At 41.5% G+C, this 18869-nt stretch overlaps 1 protein-coding gene across 1 annotated transcript in view; it reads left to right on the top strand.

Annotated features, from left to right (window-relative positions):
* LOC146463494 (uncharacterized) overlaps positions 1 to 18869 on the top strand; it is a 333098-nt gene that overhangs the window by 9028 nt on the left and 305201 nt on the right. Inside the window, exons 5-7 of the mRNA XM_085084383.1 lie at positions 899 to 994; positions 1137 to 1235; positions 2013 to 2135. Of these exons, the coding sequence (XP_084940509.1) occupies positions 899 to 994; positions 1137 to 1235; positions 2013 to 2135 (318 nt within the window). The remainder of the gene's footprint in view (positions 1 to 898; positions 995 to 1136; positions 1236 to 2012; positions 2136 to 18869) is intronic.

The following is an 18869-nucleotide window of genomic DNA, read 5'->3' as shown; positions in this document are numbered from 1 at the left end:
AAACTGAAGCCGACTGAATCTTGGGATCCCAGACATTCTATGGATTTTGTACGTGTATAAAACAAGGGGTGAAAAGAAATGATTTTTGTTTTCATCCAATGCGTTGTTCTAGTTTCCTTCTTTTCCTAAAGGAGTTGAATGGCACAAGAAAACAAAGAGGAGTAAAACTGCCGTAAATGGTGTTTATTATTATAGCCAAATTCGGACTTAAAAAGAAAATTTCGCAGCCTGGCCACTAGCGGTAGGTTTTTCTTGTCGCTGAAGAGTAAAGCTTGTCGCCTAGCGCTGCTAGATCACAGCCCTGAGGAGGCATAAATTCATGTTCGTTTGTTCATATAGGCGTTGCTAAAGTCGAAAATGTACTTCCCAGAAAAACTGGAAATTCTGAAGGGAAGGGGGGGTTCACGATTATGGAACTCTGAGGGCATGGGGGGGTAACGCATTTTGGAATTTCCGAAGGCAAGGGGGGGTTAAAACATGGAAGCCGTCCGTTGTTGGGTATGGATATTTTCTGGAATTGCCCATTAGCCCAGTGGTACAAATAGCAAGATCTGCATCTTTAACTTAACCCTTTAAACCCCAAAACCATGATCAGCATCTTATTTCTCCTTATAGTTTCCACTATTTGATCAAACTAATCAGTCATGAGAATGAATGAACTGATCAACTAAGAAAATTGACCTGATGTTTAAACAAATTCTCCCAACTAGTTGTATAAGGAACATAGTATAGAGAACAGTTAGGAAATTGTGCTTGTATGTTGATACTGAAACCTAAGGAGAAACAATATTATGCTTTCCCAGGAGTGCAGTAAATCCAGTTACTGACTTAAACTCTAAATGCCATTTTAATGGGATTTGCTATGTTGTTACAATATTTTCAATTTTCTCATTTAAAGGTATCATTTCTGGTGGAAGTCAGTCTTCAGTAGCATGTTACAGTCAGCTTCCTTTCCCTGCAGCCTCACAAACTCATTTGAGAAGTGGAACTGAAGGTAGGAGTGATTGAAAAAATGTTTAAAGCAATTATCACAACAGAGTATATGTATCACATACACAGTGAAAAAAAAAATTAAAAAGTCATGTGTCCTGTTGACTTTGTGATGAATAATTTATTGTGCTCATTTCTATCTGAAGGTTTTTCTGATGGAAGTCAGTCTTCAGTACATGTAGCAGGTTACAGTCAGCTTCCTTTTCATGCAGCCTCACAAACACATTTGAGAGGTGGAATTGAAGGTAACTGTAAGCATTTGTATGATCCCAACAACTGTCACATGGCATTAATTTTATAAAAAAAATTTAAGTGTAAAAGTAAAAGTAAAATCCTTATTTTTGACTATGAAAATTTGTTTACTGTGAAAATATAATTTTGTGTGCCCCATACACTAATGCTTTTCTCTGAGCCATGTTGTCTGCTTTGTGAATTGTCTGTGTAGGGTGTGCCGATATAAGAGCAAACACCTTTTTGAGTATACACTGGTGGCAAGAAAATTAGAACAGATATTTCTGCTAACACAACTGAGAATGATTTGCATGAACTCAGAAATTATGGTACTCTGGTGTTTATGCATTTACCTTCGATTAGTCCACAATCTGGTGTTTCTCCCTTTTGGTGCCTTTCAAGTTTTGCTTGCGAACATGTTTCATGTAAATTTTGGGATTTCTTGCGTTTTGTGGGTTCCCTTTTCACTGAAACTCTTCACAAGGAAACTCTCCTGCACAGTCCAGACAAGTTTGGTGAACAGGCAACCAATGTAGTTTGCCGGTCAACACTTTTGTATTACAAGTCTGGAAAGTAGTGCAAAAGAGTCTAAACTCGGATATTTTTGTGGCCAATCAGAGACAAGGATTCCAATAAGTTTTGGAAATGGTTGATTAAGAGTAGCTTCCCGTGTCTCGCTTGTTTGTTCTTGTGGACTTACCCGTTTTGACTTCCTCCTTAGCCAACTATCTGCCCCTGAAACTTAACTGTTCCAGTGGCCCTTACGCTGACACTTTTTCTGGTATTTTCAGGTATAATAAGTTTGTCACAAAGCGATTCAAGTTCGCTAAAGCAGAATAAAAGGCCTTTATTGTTTCCTGAAAGAGAACCTCCTAAGCAGCCAAGGCAAGATAGCAGCAATTATTATGGGCAAGGTAATTAAGTTACTACCTGAGGTCTATACTCACTCACTCACTCATGCCCATATGCCGGCTTGGCATGTAGGGCAGCAACAAAATTAAGCCGCTCCTGTCTGTCCCTAGCTAGCCTCTGAATGGTTCCCCAGGTATGATGTAAGGTCTTCAGTTCTGCTTCCACAGTCCGACGCCAGGTGATCTTGGGTCGTCCTCGGTGATCTTGGGTCGTCCTCGCCTGCGTCTCCCCTCTGGTGTCCAGTGAAGGGCTGTGCGAGTGATGACTGTTGTCTTCCTCCCGTCGCATGATATGTCCGATCCATTTCCATCGTCTTCGCATAATGATGGTTCCCATGCTGTCCTGGTTGCAGCGAGCAAGAAGTTCTTGGTTGGCCAGAATATACGTAGGATTCTTCTGAGGTTTTTTGTGTGGAAGGTGGACAGCTTGTTGAGGTCGCTCTCTGTCATCCTCCAACGTTCCGAGCCGTACAGTAGAGTGGAGATTACACAGCTCTGGTACAATCTTAGTTTGGTCTTGGTGCTGCACTGGGATGACTTCCAAACGTTGTTCATCATTCTTAACGCATTTCTGGCCTTACTGAGGCGGTTCTTGATGTCGCTGCCTGCCCCACCGTCATGTCTGACAGTGCTCCCAAGGTATGTAAATTCTTCGGTCGTTGATAGATCTTCTCCATTTACTGTGACAGGTGATGGGTTTGATACGTTCAGCATCATTACCTCCGTCTTCTTCTGGCTGATCTTCAAGCCTACTTGCTGTGCAAAGGTATTTAGACGGGATGTCTTCTCCTGCATGTGCTGGTGGGTATGCGACATGAGTGCTAGATCGTCAGCAAAGTCCAAATCTTCAAGTTGTGTCAAGAGGGTCCATCTGATGCCTCGCGCTTGGTCTGCTGTTGTCTGCCTCATCACCCAGTCGATTGTCAAGTTGAAGAGCATCGCAGACATACAACAGCCTTGTCTAACACCGGTCTTCACGCTGAAGCTGGTCTCGCTGCTTCCTACCCTGCATGTCAAGTTGTTGTAGAAACTCTTGATGACAAGAACAATCTCCTGCGGTATTCCATATGCCCTGAGAATGCGCCATAGACTCTCTCGATGGATGCTATCAAAGGCCTTTTCAAAGTCTACGAAGTTGATGTACAACTGTCTCTGCCATTCTGTGCACTGTTCGATGATGTTTCGCAGAGGAAATATTTGGTCTGTGCACCCTCTTCCTGGTCGAAAACCGGCCTGCTCCTTTCGGAGTTGCTGGTCCACTGCCTCTTCAATTCGCTTGATGATGATTTTTGGGAGGATCTTGCTTGGAACAGACAGGAGGGTGATTCCTCTCCAGTTGTTACAATTGCTCAAGGCTCCCTTTTTCGGGATCTTTACTATGACGCCTTCCGTCCAATCCTCTGGAAGTTGTTTCTCGTCCCAGATGGCTGTAAAGAGTGGCTGAAGAACTTGCGCTGCAAGCTCTGGGTCTGCCTTGAAGAGTTCTGCATTGAGGCTGTCTTGACCAGGGGCCTTTCCGTTTTTGAGGGATCTGATGGCTGCCACAATTTCTTGTTTCTCAGGTGGCGTTGTGTTTACATCCAGGTCTTTAGCTGGGTCCTGTACATCCGCTGGAGCGATTGGTGGTGGTCTGTTTAGAACTTCGCTGAAATGTTCTGCCCATCTCGCCTCTTGTTCCGCTTCTGTTGTTAGAATCCGTCCCTGTTTATCTGTGATGGGTGTGTCTGTAGATTTCCGGTACTTGCCGCTGACGAGCTTAGTGATTTTGTACACTCGTCCTTGTTCTCCTCTGGCCGCGGCCTCTTCTGCTTCCCTTGCAAGGCCTTCCATGTAGGCCCGCTTGTTGGCCCTAGCCATTCTTTTCACTGTTTGATCAGCTTCCCTGTACTGTTGTTTGTACCTCTCTTTCAGCCTTTCTGACTGGTCTCCAACACTCTCTTCTTAAGGGTTCTCCTGTTCTCAATGGCTTTCCATGTATCCGTTGTTATCCACTCTTTCCTCCTCTTTCGTCCTCTTCCTAAGCAAGCTTCACTGGTTTGTGTGTAGGCTGATCTTACTTGCTTCCACCCGGTGTCGATTCCGGCTGACTCTGTCTGGGTGTAGTTTTCAGCATCTGCCAAAGCTTGGAACTTGTTCTTCAGCTTAAGGATGAAGGCATTCTTTGCTTTGGGGTTGCGCAGCTTCTCCACATCAAACTGTTGTTGTCTTGGTTTCTCAGGTCCATTCTTTCTCAGTTTCACTTTCAGAGTTGCAGTGACAAGGTGGTGATCACTGCCAACATCTGCTCCTCTCCTCACTCTAACGTCTTGCAGCGATCTCCTCCACGTCCCGTTGATCATCAGGTGGTCGATCTGATTCTTGTCTCTGCCGTTGGGGGAACACCAGGTAAGTTTGTGGATGTCTGGGTGTGGAAAGAGAGTCCCGCCAATGACAAGGTCGTATGTCCCGCAGCATTCCAGCAGTCTCTCTCCATTGTTGTTCATGCTTCCACATCCTTCCTTACCCATGGCTCTCTCGTAGTTGGTGTTATTACTTCCAACTTTGGCATTCAAGTCGCCCATCACTATCTTCATTTCATGTCCTGGTGTGTTCTCCAGTTCAGCCTGCAACTGTTCATAGAAAGCCTCCTTGCTCTCTTCCTCACTGTCGTTGGTTGGTGCGTAGCACTGGATGATGGTGGTATTGATGTGCTTGCCTCTCAATCTGATCTTCATCAGCCTGCTGTTAATAGGCTTCCACTCCATCAGGCACTTTTCCACTCCCTTTTTAAGGATGATTGCGACTCCTTCGTGGTGTTGATCGTCATCTCTACCACTGTAGAGCACTGTCTCTCCCGTGTTGGTTCTGTATCTACTGGATCTTGTCCATCGGCTTTCGCTGACTCCAAGAATGTGTAGATTGTAGCGCCTCATCTCTGCTGTAACTTGCGCTAGCTTCCCGGTCTCATACATGGTTCTTACATTCCAGAAACCAATCCTGGTTCTGGTTTTGGCGCTTAAGACTTCCATCCTCCTGTCAGTGGCTTCCCTTCGGTTTTCACCACTGCCAATCACACGAGTATCTTGCGATGACTCTGGAAGCCTGTCACACCTAGAAGTGTTCTTTTCCTTCGTTGCTGTTTCCGTAACAAGACTTTTTTTACAGAACAGGGTTGTTAGCCCTGTGTCTAACCCCCGGCCTGGAGGGAGGGGTGATTTCACTTGGAGTTTCCTTCTCCTAGATGATAGCCGACCATGGCTCACGACTTCCATCTACCCGGGTTTGAGATCAGAGTTTTCCTCTCCTAGACGATTGCCTGCCAAGGCTAACGAACTCCATCTGTCCGGGTTTGTAATCAGAGTTTTCCGTCTCCTAGATGAACTGCCTGCCAAGGCTAACAAGCTCCACCTGCCCGGTTTTGGAATCAGAGTTTTGCTTCTCCTAGGCTATGTTGGTCCACGGCACCCTATTCCGTATTATTCAGGTGCAACCCCCCAAAGGGAGGGCTCCCCCATCCACCAACCGGGGGACGCGCCCCAGTACGCCGTATAGCCCCAGCGCGAGGCTGAGGTCTATACTGTACTAATATAATTAAGATTTATGTAAAAACTGAAACAGACAGTTGACCCTTTTATGATAATGTTGAAATTATTTCATTATTCATTTGATAAAAACAGGTTTTCGTCATAACTTACCAAGCTAAGTTCACCTTCTCTTTCTTATGTTGAAACCTTTCACAGTTTCCATAGATTAGCGCTGTAGTGCATGAATCATAATATTCTGCTTCTTTAGTGGATCAAGTTGAACCCTGTAAAACCCAAAAGCAATTCTTCTTACAGTGTCAATATTTGATCAAACTAATAAGTCATGAGAATGAATGGACTGATCAACTAAGAAGCATGACTTGACGTTTAAACAAATTCTCGCGACTAGTTGTATAGGGAACATATGGAGAACAGTTCGAAGAATGGTGATGCTGGAGCCTAAAGAACAATAAAATCTTGCTTTCCCTAGAGTTTCTGACTTACAACCTAAAATGCGATATTAAGATGAATTGCAATGTCGTTTCAACTTACAATTTTCCCTCTAAAGGTTTTTCTGGTGGAAGTCAGTCTTCAGTAGCAGTTAACAGTCAGCTTCCTTTCCCTACAGCCTCTCAAACTCATCTGACAAGTGGAACAGAGGATAGGTTGGTAGGTAAGTCAATCTTCAGTAGCAGGTTACAGTCAGCTCCTTTTGTTTTGTTGTTGTTTCTTTTTTTTTTTTTTTGCTTTGTACATCCGAACAGTTGTAACGAGTTAAAGTTTCTTCATTGTCTCAAGCTGTCTCTAGGGCATGTTTACTTAAAAAGTTGTAGTTGAAAATTCCTCTGGCATGTTGACGCCAGTAAATTCTAACAGCTTGTCTTTATAAAGCTTTTATCTCGACTACCAGCCATTGGTTGTTATACTGGATATGAGAGTGCGGCAGGATTTTTAAAAAAGCGCCTGTCTGTAAAAATCAGACAAATTCTAAATTTCGTGGCAAGGGTGGAAAATTCGATTTCTTTCATATTTTAATGTCAGATAGGCTAGGATATAACTAAAATCACTGTATAGTTTTTTTGGAGAAATGTCCTTTTATTTCAAAGAAAAAATTCAAATAACGAAAATCCGTTAAAATCGTCATTTGAGGCGCTAAATTATTACACGGGTTTGAGAACCTCGCGTGCGAAAAGAAATCATTTTACCGCTTTTAAAACACTAACATTTTTTTTTACTATCTTTAAATATCTGTTGGAATGATTTTGGGAAATATTGCGTCGTTCTGTGTATCTGAAATAATTTAATTTGAAAGGCATACAATTCACTGCAGTAAAAGTACTTCGTGAATAAAATTAATTTTCACCATGTGCGAAACCTTTAAATCGATTAAGCTTCTGGTGGTTGAATTTTAGAAGGATGGTCTATAGACAGGGTACAGGAATCTATAGACCATCCTTCTAAAATTCAACCACCAGAAGCTTAATCGATTTGAAGGTTTCGCACATGGTGAAAATTAATTTTAGTCACGAAGTACTTTTACTGCAGTGAATTGTACGCCTTCCAACTTAAATTATTTCATATACACAGAACGACGCAATATTTCCCAAAATCATTCCAACAGATATTTAAAGATAGTAAAAAAAGACTTAAGTGTTTTAAAAGCGGTAGAATGATTTGTTTTCGCACGCGAGGTTCTCAAGCCCGTGTAATAATTTAGCGCCTCAAATGACGATTTTAACGGATTTTCGTTATTTGCATATTTCTTGGAAATAAAAGGATATTTGACCGAAAAAACTATACAGTGATTTTAGTTATATCCTAGCCTATCTGACATTAAAGTATGAAAGAAATCGAATTTTACACCCTTGCCGCGATGTTTGATTTTTACGGAGAGGCACTCTTAAGCCTTTCTCTCCTTCGCTCTGTTAAGGAGGTTATTTTCTCTCCAACGGTCCCGGAAATGGGTTTTTGGCTTCCATTTTACCTGTAGTGTCTGCTGCGTATATGTGAGTAAAGTAGGTACATTTAGGAGCTTTTAGGGGGTGTGTCTTTGTGCAGAGGCTCAACTGTCTTTTGCGAAATGTAGGACACACACAGACACGGATACCTAGTGGACTACATGAAATATACTGCTTTTTAAAGTGGTAGGTGACACCTTTAAGGCTGGTTTTCATATGATCGCAGATCGCAATAAGGTGTGCGATCGTCTGCGATCATATGGAAACTACTTCTGCGATCGTGTGCGATCCTGCGATCGTGATCGCAGACGATCGCAGAAGATAGAACCATGTTCTACCTAAAGGCTGGTTTCCATATGATCGCGGATCGCAGATCGCAAACAATCGCAATTGATCGCAGACGATCGCAGGAGATAGAACATGGTTCTATCTTCTGCGATCGTCTGCGATCACGATCGCAGAAGTAGTTTCCATATGATCGCAGACGATCGCAGACCTTATTGCGATCTGCGATCTGCGATCCGCGATCATATGGAAACCAGCCTTTAGATGGAACATGGTTCTATTTTCTGCGATCGTCTGCGATCACGATCGCAGACCTTATTAAAGGCTGGTTTCCATTTGATCGCAGATCGCAATAAGGTCTGCGATCGTCTGCGATCATATGGAAACTACTTCTGCGATCGTCTGCGATCCTGCGATCGCGATCGCAGACGATCGCAGAAGATAGAACCATGTTCTATCTAAAGGCTGGTTTCCATATGATCGCAGACGATAGCAGACCTTATTGCGATCTGCGATCCGCGATCATATGGAAACCAGCCTTTAGTTTGGAACAAAATGGCAGCTCTTGGATAACATACAAGTCTTGTGTTGTTCTTCTGTAGGTCCAGGCCTGGCTTTAGTTGTCAATTTTCTCAAAGATACGTACAAAAAGGGGTCGCTTTTGAAACCACTCCTTTGGGAGAACACCTTGAAGCTACCCATTGAGGATGTTTACACGAGACTGAAAATCGTTTCAAGAAGGAAAACCAATTTTCACCTAGGACGCGATGAAGTGGACATGTATGACATCTTTGTAGCCCCAGATGATGTAACCGTACTGGTAGAAGGAAGCCCTGGTATCGGGAAGACAACATTTTGTCTCAAAATCGCGTATGACTGGGCAAATGGAAAAATCCCTAAAGAGCGTTTCTTTTCCGAGTTTGAAATTGTGCTACTGCTGAAATGCAGGGACATTGATGGCGACGTCTTGGAAGCCATTAATGAACAACTTCTACCAGAAGATGAAAAGCTCAGGAAAGAGCTAATAGATTACATTAAAGAGTTCCACTACCATGGAAAAGTTTTATTGATTTTGGATGGTCTGGATGAGCTACCTGAAAAGTTTAAACCTAATGTGGATAAATTGCTTCGTAAAAAAATTTTGCCATTTTGTTATGTCTTGGCCACATCTCGCCAAGAAAGAGGAATTCAGATACGACAGAAGGTTGACTTTGACGTTCTTTTGCAAATTGAAGGATTTACAGAAACAGATGCTTTTGAGTACATCAGAAAGCATTTCAATCATTTGGGGCCCGAGCATTTGTCAAAAGGAGAGAGGCTTATCAAAGCAATCCAGGAAAACCCTTTCCTCCATGCTTTACCAAGCAATCCATTGAATCTGCTCCTTCTCTGTGTTGTTTTTGAGGACTATAAGGGAGAACTTCCATCTCGTCGAACTGAGCTCTATCAGATTATTGTTCGATGCATTTTACGAAGATTCTGTGCAAAAAATAATTTGGAAGCTCCCAAGGATGATGAGGCTCTTGAGAAGAAATTTGAACAGAGTTTACTGGCCCTGGGAGAGTTAGCTTGGAAATGCCTGTTAGAAGATCGTCTTTCTTTTCGTGAAGGAGAACTTGCAAAATATGAAGAGATGTATCCAGATCTGGCAGCTCGGATATCAGGTCTCGTTTTCAAGGAAGCCAGTCTGAAAAAGATCAACCCACAGCACGAATACCACTTCTTTCATAAAACATTTCAAGAATACTTGGCCGCAGCATACCTGGCATTTCTGTTATTGAAGAAAGACGTCAATATCTTGAAAGAGTTTCAGTTAGACTTATTTGTAGAAGTTGTAGAAACATACCCGGAAGTGTTTCTGTTTTTATCTGGTATACTGGGTGTCAAAGCGAGTATCCTTTTCAGACAGATTGGCGAGAAGCTGGAGAGTGAAGACTGGGACTGGCTCAAGTGCTGGGAGCCAGGTGCATCGTTTTTTACTGAAAGTTTCAGTGAAAGTGGAAATGCTGAAGAAGTGGCGATGACTCTTTTTTCCTTCATTCCTTTCCCTTTGACTGTGGATGTGAGGGGACGCGGCGACTATTCTTATTCTGGCTTTTTTGAGGTTGCAAAATACTGCCGGAACTTTTCACAATTACAGCATCCTGTTCATTTATCTGTGTGTTGTGATAAATATGATGAAGATGATGAAGATGATGATGAAGTAAATTCTGCTTTTGATTACCTGAAATCCTGTCCAAAACTACAGAGTTTGTTAGTTTCCGGATTAAAATATCTCGGAAACGCCTTTTACGATGGCTTATGTCAAAACTCGACTTTAACGTCAGTTACTCTTAGAACTTTTGAAAGCCCCTCTTCTGACATAGCTGATATTGTTGGTGACAGTTTGGCTGCAAGCAACACCTTGACGTCCGTGACGTTTGAACTGTTTAATGAGTGGGGAGAGGCTTGGGCCAGAGCTCTTGAAAAAGGATTGTCTGCGGATACACCATTGAAGTCAGTTGTCCTCAAGATTTATGGTTCATTAAGTGACGCTGCAATACTGGCTTTGAAAAGAGTTTTAATCAACACGTCTTTGACCTCTGTTCTCATCACTATTTTTGGAGACATGCAAGATTCATTAGCTACTGCCCTTTGTGAAGGACTTTCAGAACAAGCCGTTTTGAAATCTTTTACTTTGATTCTTTTCGGAAGGCTGAGTGATTCAGGCGTCTTCTTCTTAAAAAGAGGTTTCTTACAAAATTGCTCCGTGGATGCTTTGGAAGTTAAAATATTTGGTGAACTCCCAGACAGCTGGGCGACTGTTATTACATCAAACAAAGCAAAGCAGTGGTGCACTTTCCACCCGAATACCAGTGGAAACATTGCAGCCGCTAAGGTCGCTTGTCCTACTCCTGTTTTGGCTAAGAGCAGTTTCAATTTAGAAGAGACTTTAAACTTCTGGGGTGAGTTGAGCTGTGAAGTTATAGAAGCTGTCGGGAGACTCTTGGTGAAGTCCACACCGTATCGGCTCACTCTTAACATTCACGGAAACGTACCTGATGATGTTACACGCAGTCTTGTGAGCTACCTGAAAATAGAAAAGTGCGTACACCCCGTTACTTTCAACATTTGGGGAGAATTGACCACTAACGGGAAGGCTGCTATTGAGCGGTTTTTAGGTGCCAACCAAAATGCGAACTTAAAGGTGATTGTCCATGACTTGATATCAGACTGTTCTCCCTGTGGCCTTAATTTCTGTATTGATAATCCCTCGTTATTACCTTCAGTTTTCACTAAAGTGAAGGATACTGGAACAAGTGAACTTAGTCTCACAATCAGTGGCGTGAGTGATGACTGGGCACAGGGTCTGAATGACGGTTTAACAAACAGCCCGTCATTAACAACATTTGCTCTTACAATCGGAAACTGCCCTGGTGAGAACGTAGGGTGCATGCAACGTCTGCTTGAAGTAGTGTTGGAAAACACCTCCTTAGTTACACTCGCTCTCACTCTTACATTATATTCCTTCACTGACAAGGGAACAGACTTCAGCAACAGTTTGGCGAAAAACGCGTCTTTAACGGCACTCCCCCTTATCATCAACAGCTACTTTAGCGACAGTTCTTTCCTTCGGTCAGTTTGGTGTGATGGTTTGGCGTCAAACAAGTCATTACATACACTCACTCTTACAATCAACAACTACAGTAACACGGGTGGAAACTGGTTACATGATCTGGGTGATGGTTTGGCGTCAAACAAGTCATTACATACACTCTCTCTTACAATCAACAACTACGGTGGCACGGGTGGTGTCTTGATACTGGATCTGGGTCATGGTTTGGCGTCAAACGAGTCATTACATACTCTCACTCTTACAATCAACAACTACGGTGGCACGGGTGGTTTCTTGATACAAGATCTGGGTCATGGTTTGGCGTCAAACGAGTCATTACATACTCTCACTCTTACAATCAACAACTACGGTGGCACGGGTGGTTTCTTGATACAGGATCTGGGTGATGGTTTGGCGTCAAACGAGTCATTACATACTCTCACTCTTTCAATCAACAACAACGGTGGCACGGGTGGAGACTGGATACAGGATCTGGGTGATGGTTTGGCGTCAAACGAGTCATTACAGACACTCACTCTTACAATCAACGACTACAGTGGCGCGGGTGAAGTCTGGATACGTGATCTGGGTCATGGTTTGGCGTCAAACAAGTCATTACAGACACTCACTCTTACAATCAACAACTACAGTGGCACGGGTGGAGAGTGGATACGGGATCTGGGTCATGGTTTGGCGTCAAACGAGTCATTACAGACACTCACTCTTACAATCAACAACTACAGTGACACGGGTGGAGTCTGGATACATGATCTGGGTCATGGTTTGGCGTCAAACGAGTCGTTACATACACTCACTCTTACAATCAACAACTACAGTGACACGGGTGGAGACTGGATACGGGATCTGGGTCATGGTTTGGCGTCAAACAAGTCATTACAAACACTCACAATCAACGACTACGGTGGCACGGTTGGAGACTGGGTACTGGGTCTGGGTTATGGTTTGGAGTCAAACAAGTCATTACAGACTCTCACTCTTACAGTCAACAACTTCAGTGAAACGGATGAAGTCAGGATTCTTTGGCTGCGTGATAGTTTGGCTGGAAATAAGTCATTAACTACTGTCAGTCTTACAATCAACAACTACAATAACACGGCTGGAGACTGGATGAAGCATCTGGGTGATAGTTTCGCCAGAAATGAGTCATTAACATTTCTCAGTCTTACAATCAATAGCTGTAGTGAAGTGAGTGAAGATCAGTTACTGGAACTGTGCAATAATCTGGCAAAATGTGACACATTAACTACGCTGAAATTGACAATCAATGACCACAGTTCTACAAGTAGAGGCCTTGGATGTGATCTGAGCAAGTGTTTTGCAGTCTGTAAGTCGTTAAATTATCTTAGTTTAACGGTAAGCTTGTATGGATAAGAAAATGAGTGCTAAAACCTACCACTCCACGAGCAAAGTGAAAGTAAATTCACCCAATCAAATTCAATAACGTAGGCGTGTATCCATAACTCGATTGACGCATGCGCTGCATCCATACAATCATGATAACACTTGCAAGTTACATTCAGCTAAGAAAATTTGTTCTCGGTCGCTAATGAAGAAGAAAACTTTCTTGAAGAACTGGAAAGATGGAAAACGAGTCCAGAGTACGGAAATTTAGTCGACACAGAAGTTAAATCTTTGGATTGGAGTGAAATCAAGTCGCTCTTTATAAGAAAACGAAACGACAAATAACGGCGGGAATAATTCAAAGCCCACTGTGGGGCTATGCTAGTAAGGAGCTCAGCAAGAACTAAACAAACTACAGATTGGATCTATCGGATTCTCTAAGGTAAACAAGTTTATAACGCTGATATAAAAATAATAGAAGCTATGGTAACGGTAGTTTTCCAGGGAAAATTTTTTTTATTTACCATTTCCAAAAGCCGTCTTTTTTCCATTAGTATGTTAATTATAGACGCAAAAGTTCGTTGTACGATAGCGATCCATTGCGTCAAATTTTAGTTTTGAACCGTTCGGCTTAACTCTAAAACCAGTCGAGGTGATTTTCGAAAAGGCGCAAAAGTACGGTTTCTTGCATGAAAGGAAATAAGATATTTAGAAAAGTTTAGAACGCTGGTAGCTAATAAACTTAGGGAAGCTCCGATGGTTTTAGATTTTCTTCGCTCACTCTTGTCTGTTTTTATACCGTTTTTTGTTAGCTTTGTTATGAAAGGATTGGTGTGAGTAACCAGACGACGTTTACCCCGTTCCACCACTTGCCTCCGTGCCAAACCGCGTCTGTTTCATCCTTTTAGCTGTGCGTCTATCGAGTTATGGACAATTGAAAAGTTTTAAGCGCACTCGAGAAACTGTGTTGCTCTCGGCGAACTTTTAAGACCCGTTTACACAAGCGATTTTTTTCGCACCTCACTACAATTTTCTCTTGGAAGACTACGTCTTCAAATCGTACTTTAAACCAATGGTTTTTAGAGTGTGTTTTCAACGCTGTACTTTTTTCAAGAAATCAAGCAAAATTTTGTCACGTTTGAAACATGTTCGAACCTTCTGCGATATCCCAGTAACAAATGAAAGATGAAATGGTCGTTAGTTTACACCTGCGATTTAAAACTGCAACTTTCCCGCGACAAAAATTGCATGTGTAAACGGGCCTTTACAGTTATCTCCTACTTTCCAAACTTCCCGCACGCGTGCTAATCACGAACCAATTCTATATTCCTAGTGTGAGTTTTTGAGATTGTTTAACGCAACAGTTACTTGGCAAAGTGAAGTTGAATGGTGAAGAGTATCAACCTTGCTTAGCAGTGTCATTAACCTTTTAAGCCCTAATATCAAACCGCAAATTCTCCTCATTGGCGTCTTCATATTTGTTGTGGTATTAGTTGGGAGAAAGTGCTTAAAATCAGATAATCTTTCAGTGATCATTTGTTATATTCTTGTGATCTGTGTGTTTGATGTTTTACCGATACCGTAAACTGACGCTTATAAGCCCCACTCCCCTCCCCCCGCTTATAAGCCCTCCTGGTTATAGGCCCATCTACCTGTAAGCCGCCGTCTAGTTTCGTTCATGATGTTGGTTTTAATTTTGTTCCAAATACTAAAGTTTTAAAGCTTAATTTAAAACCAATTAATGAAAAACGTATTTCGATCTACACTGCTATAGCTCGTTTGGAAACGGTAATTTTCATTCCGGTTATAAGCCCCCTCGGATATAAGCCCCTTCGTTTATAAGGCCATTGAAAACCCGTTACGAAGTTTTATTAGCCCAGGGCTTATAAGCGGCAGATTACGGTATTTCAAGGAGGACAAAGCTACTGATCTCCATAGGGGCCTAAAGGGTTAACTGTCTCCTGTCTTCAAATTTGCCTCGGTGTTAATTGTGTTTGTCAAAGGTAACGGCGCTCCTTTTGTTGAGTAGTTTAGTTTTGGACTTGTTGAACTGGAGCTAGCTTGTAATTGAGCTTATGCAGGGAATTATCGTTAAACAAAGTTACGATACGATACGACAATGTAGATTGATTGAAGGGAATCCCTGCATAAGCCTTCGTTTTAAAACAGCTCCATTTCTTAGCTCAAAATACGTCATTTTGTATTTACCACTGGTGGCCGCGCTTGCTTGATTAATGACCCAGGAGTGGAATGAAATCTTGACAGATTAAGAGTTATCAATGATCCTTTCAACCAGACACCAAGCCAAATTCTTCATTTTTTGTGTAGTAAGTGATGTAAGAGGTTCGAGCATTTGGGGAAAATTCTGTGCACCGTGACGAAAGCAGGTTAGTTTTGAAAAGTTGGAGGCTGGGTATAAAATGCAGTCCGAGATAAAATCTGATTAAACATTTTCTATTAGATGTGAGGCAAGTGCAAAGGAGATAAACGTGTTGGACACAATCGTGTGGATATTTAGAAAATTAAACTCGGCCCGAGTCTAAGTTTCACTCCAAAGAGCATCTAAAACTGCAGCTACAGCATCACAGGAAAGTACTGCTCAGTAGCTTTCATTTGAATATTCACACTTTAGGATTTTATCCTCAGACTCGACAGTTAGAACCACCTTGTACAGTATAATAAACAGCACCACAGGAAAGTCCTGCTCAGTAGCTTTCATTTGAATGGTCACACTTTAGGATTTCATCCACAGACTCGATAAATAGAACCATCTTGTACAGTAATATAAACAGCACCACAGGAAAGTACTGCTCAGTAGCTTTCATTTGAATGGTCACACTTTAGGATTTCATCCACAGACTCGATAAATAGAACCACCTTGTAAGGCATAATAAACAGCACCACAGGAAAGTACTGCTCAGTAGCTTTCATTTCAATGGTCACACTTAAGGATTTTTTACAGACTCAAAAGCGGGAACAATCTTGTACAACTTGATAAACAGCACCACAGGAAAGTACTGCATAGTGGTCACACTGACTCGTCCACAGGACTCGAAAGTTAGAACCACCTTGTGCAGCTTAATAGACAATACAATTGGAAAGTACTGCTCAGTAGTTTATTTGAATAGTCACACTTGAGGATTTTATCCACAAACTCAAAAGGTAGAACCACTTTGTACAGCATTGCTGTGGGAGCGGAAGAGTTTACGGTTTTCTTGAAAAGTGTCATTGTATATTTAGAATCTATCAAAGTTCCCCGCAGAGATGCTTCTCTTCCTGTCGATCCCAACATGTGGCATGTAATGCAAATGCATGGTTATGTTGTTGTTTTATTGTGCACATACCTTGTTCTGTTACCCTAGCCGTTTCTAATTGCGCACAAGGCTGGGTGAAGAATTTTATCTCGGTCTGCAGCCGATACTCAGTCTGAAGTCTGCAGCGTAAGGGTGAGTCGATATTGATGCCACACAGTCGATACCTGGGAGTGTTCAAGTATCGATACTTGTGAACGACACAGGTTTTGTTTCGATGCCGTTAAACTGACAACTTCACATAACGTTGGAGGAATTTTAATTCCTACTGCTCTCAAGTATAACCTTTTTTGCGGAAGAATTTTACTGTTCTCTTGGCAGCACAGCAACTTGAGCGTTCTCTACTCGTTTAAGCCTGGGTTCTACCGACGGTAATGACGTCATAGTACAAGTCTGGAGCAAAGACGTCACAGTATCGAAATCAAAAAAGTCCCAAGTATCGGTAAATGTCCCACGAATATCGTATCGCATGTGAAGCTGGTATCGGCACACTGTTACCTGCAGACTACTGAAGTGTATTAACTGAGAATGAAAGTCCGTTGTCATGGTAATAATGTGAATTGCTGTTGGGGTGACTGTGGGATTTCTCTCGTCTCATGATTCCCAAATGGATCGGTTTGTTGAAGAAATAACCTTTTAAGTGTAAGTAATGTAAATAGCTGTTAAAGACCGTGAAAGTCAAAGCAGCTGAATTGTATTTTAACATTTTAGAATCAGAAGACACAAATCGAGAAGGTTTTGTCTTCTTTTTATGATCCATGTACTGGCAAATCTCCTGTAATTCAAGTACGGGGAAGAATTGTTATTGCTTTCATTACGTAAAGTGTAACCAACGTGAACATTATTCCATGCTATGTCGTGCTGTACAAACCAGACATGGTATAAGTTTTGTAGTTAGGTAGATAGCAATTGTACAGCCGTACATATCCCTAACAAGGTGCATTTGGTACCTCAATTGTACATAGACGTTAAGGCAGATTTAACATTTCTAGAATCAGAAGACACAAATCGAGAAGGTTTTGTCTCTTTTCTTTAATCGTTGTGCTGTTAAATCTCCTGTAATTCAGGGTACGGCATGTAAGTTTTGAAGTTAGGTAGATAGCAATTGTTACAGCCGTAAATTTTCTAACAGGATGCATTTGGTACCTCAATTGCATGTACGTAGACTTTAAGGCAGATTTAACATTTTAGAATCAGAGGACACAAATCGAGAAGGTTTTGTCTTCTTTCTATAATCCTTGTACTGATAAATCTGTAATTCAAGTACGGGGAAAAAAGTTTTCTTGCCAAATGTTATCGCTTTCATTAAGTAAGTCAAACTAACGTGAACATTATTTCATGCTATGTCTTGCTGTACAAACCAAAGACATGGTATAAGTTTTGTAGCTAGGTAGATAGCAATTGTACAGCCGTACATATTTCAAACAGGGTGCATTTGGTACCTCAATTGTACATAGACGTTAATGAACTTGAAAGTTAAAGCAGATTCAACATTTTAAAATCAGAAGACACAAATTCAGAAGATTTTGTCTTTTGCTATAATCCTTGTAACGAAATTGCAGGGTCGAATGTTTTGTGCCAAGTGACTTTTACCAAGTAGATTACAAGAGACAAATATGAAATTGACTCCGAGAAACGAATTCGGAGTAAAATGTAATATTAGAATATTATTAAACCATTTGAAGTTTAAATGCTTGAGTATGATATCTGTATTTGATTTACATAGATCAACGTAAAATGTTCCTAAAATAAAAATTGGTCCATCAGAACATAAGCGAAGGGAACAAAGGAACTCGTCAATTGAAGGAATTTGTATATATCTGCTGTTTGATTTCAGAGATCAGCATAGAATTTCTCCTTTTCAAACTCATTGATAATTCATGTGAGAAAACAAATGACATCAGCACAGTGAAGGGGATTTGGAAATGTGATCTTGTGTATCAAAAAATTTAGTGAACGGTTGCTTTGAATGTCTTCATAAACTATTAATGGTTTGAGAAGTTACATCAAGCACACGAAAGAGTGTTTGATGCGATTTCTAAACACCTCGAATAGTTGGCTGAAAAAGCGAGGCGCACTTCTCGTTTGAAAATCGTATGAAACATTCTTCCTTGTGTTTAATATATTACTTACAATAGCAACACACTTGACAGCAGGGAGATGATGATGATACGAAATTCATCATCCAGGGCGCATTTTCTCCATGTGCCAGCTTAGAATTAACGTTAAAAGAGATGAATGGACACCCAGCGAAGACAAAATGTGATACACTTTTGTTTTTGGTGATGAATTTGTTAATTGTCCATTGCAAGTTTTTCTTCGTTTGTTTAGGTTTTCCTTTGTTGCGCTCTGATTGGTTAAAATAAAGTCGCACCCTTTTCTCCATCGATTAGAAATGAAACCAAGCCACAGGAATATCCCGGTCCTCTTTTAGTTTAATGGAACAATTCGAATTCTGATTTGTTTATTCCGTTTTTTGTAAAACGTTGATTCGGTTTGAGGACAAGGTTAAAAACCATTGATTGGAGCCAAAGCTGAAACAAGTCCTGTTTTGTATCAAAGGAAAAGACTTGAAAATGATTTGGCCATTTCCGAGTTGCTGTGAAGCTCAATATGAAGGCGAGGCTACGTGCAAAACTTTTCATATGCCTTTAGCCTCGCTTTCATAATGAGGTTCAAAGCAATTCGGAAATGGTCTATTTTTTTGAAAATATGAATTCAGT

This window comes from Pavona decussata, unplaced genomic scaffold, assembly GCF_977016875.1.
Source record: "Pavona decussata unplaced genomic scaffold, jaPavDecu1.1 SCAFFOLD_175, whole genome shotgun sequence".
In the NCBI taxonomy this organism is placed as follows: Eukaryota; Metazoa; Cnidaria; class Anthozoa; order Scleractinia; family Agariciidae; genus Pavona; species Pavona decussata.
The sequence above is the reverse complement of the archived record's forward strand: the minus strand, read 5'-3'. Positions and strand labels throughout refer to the sequence as shown.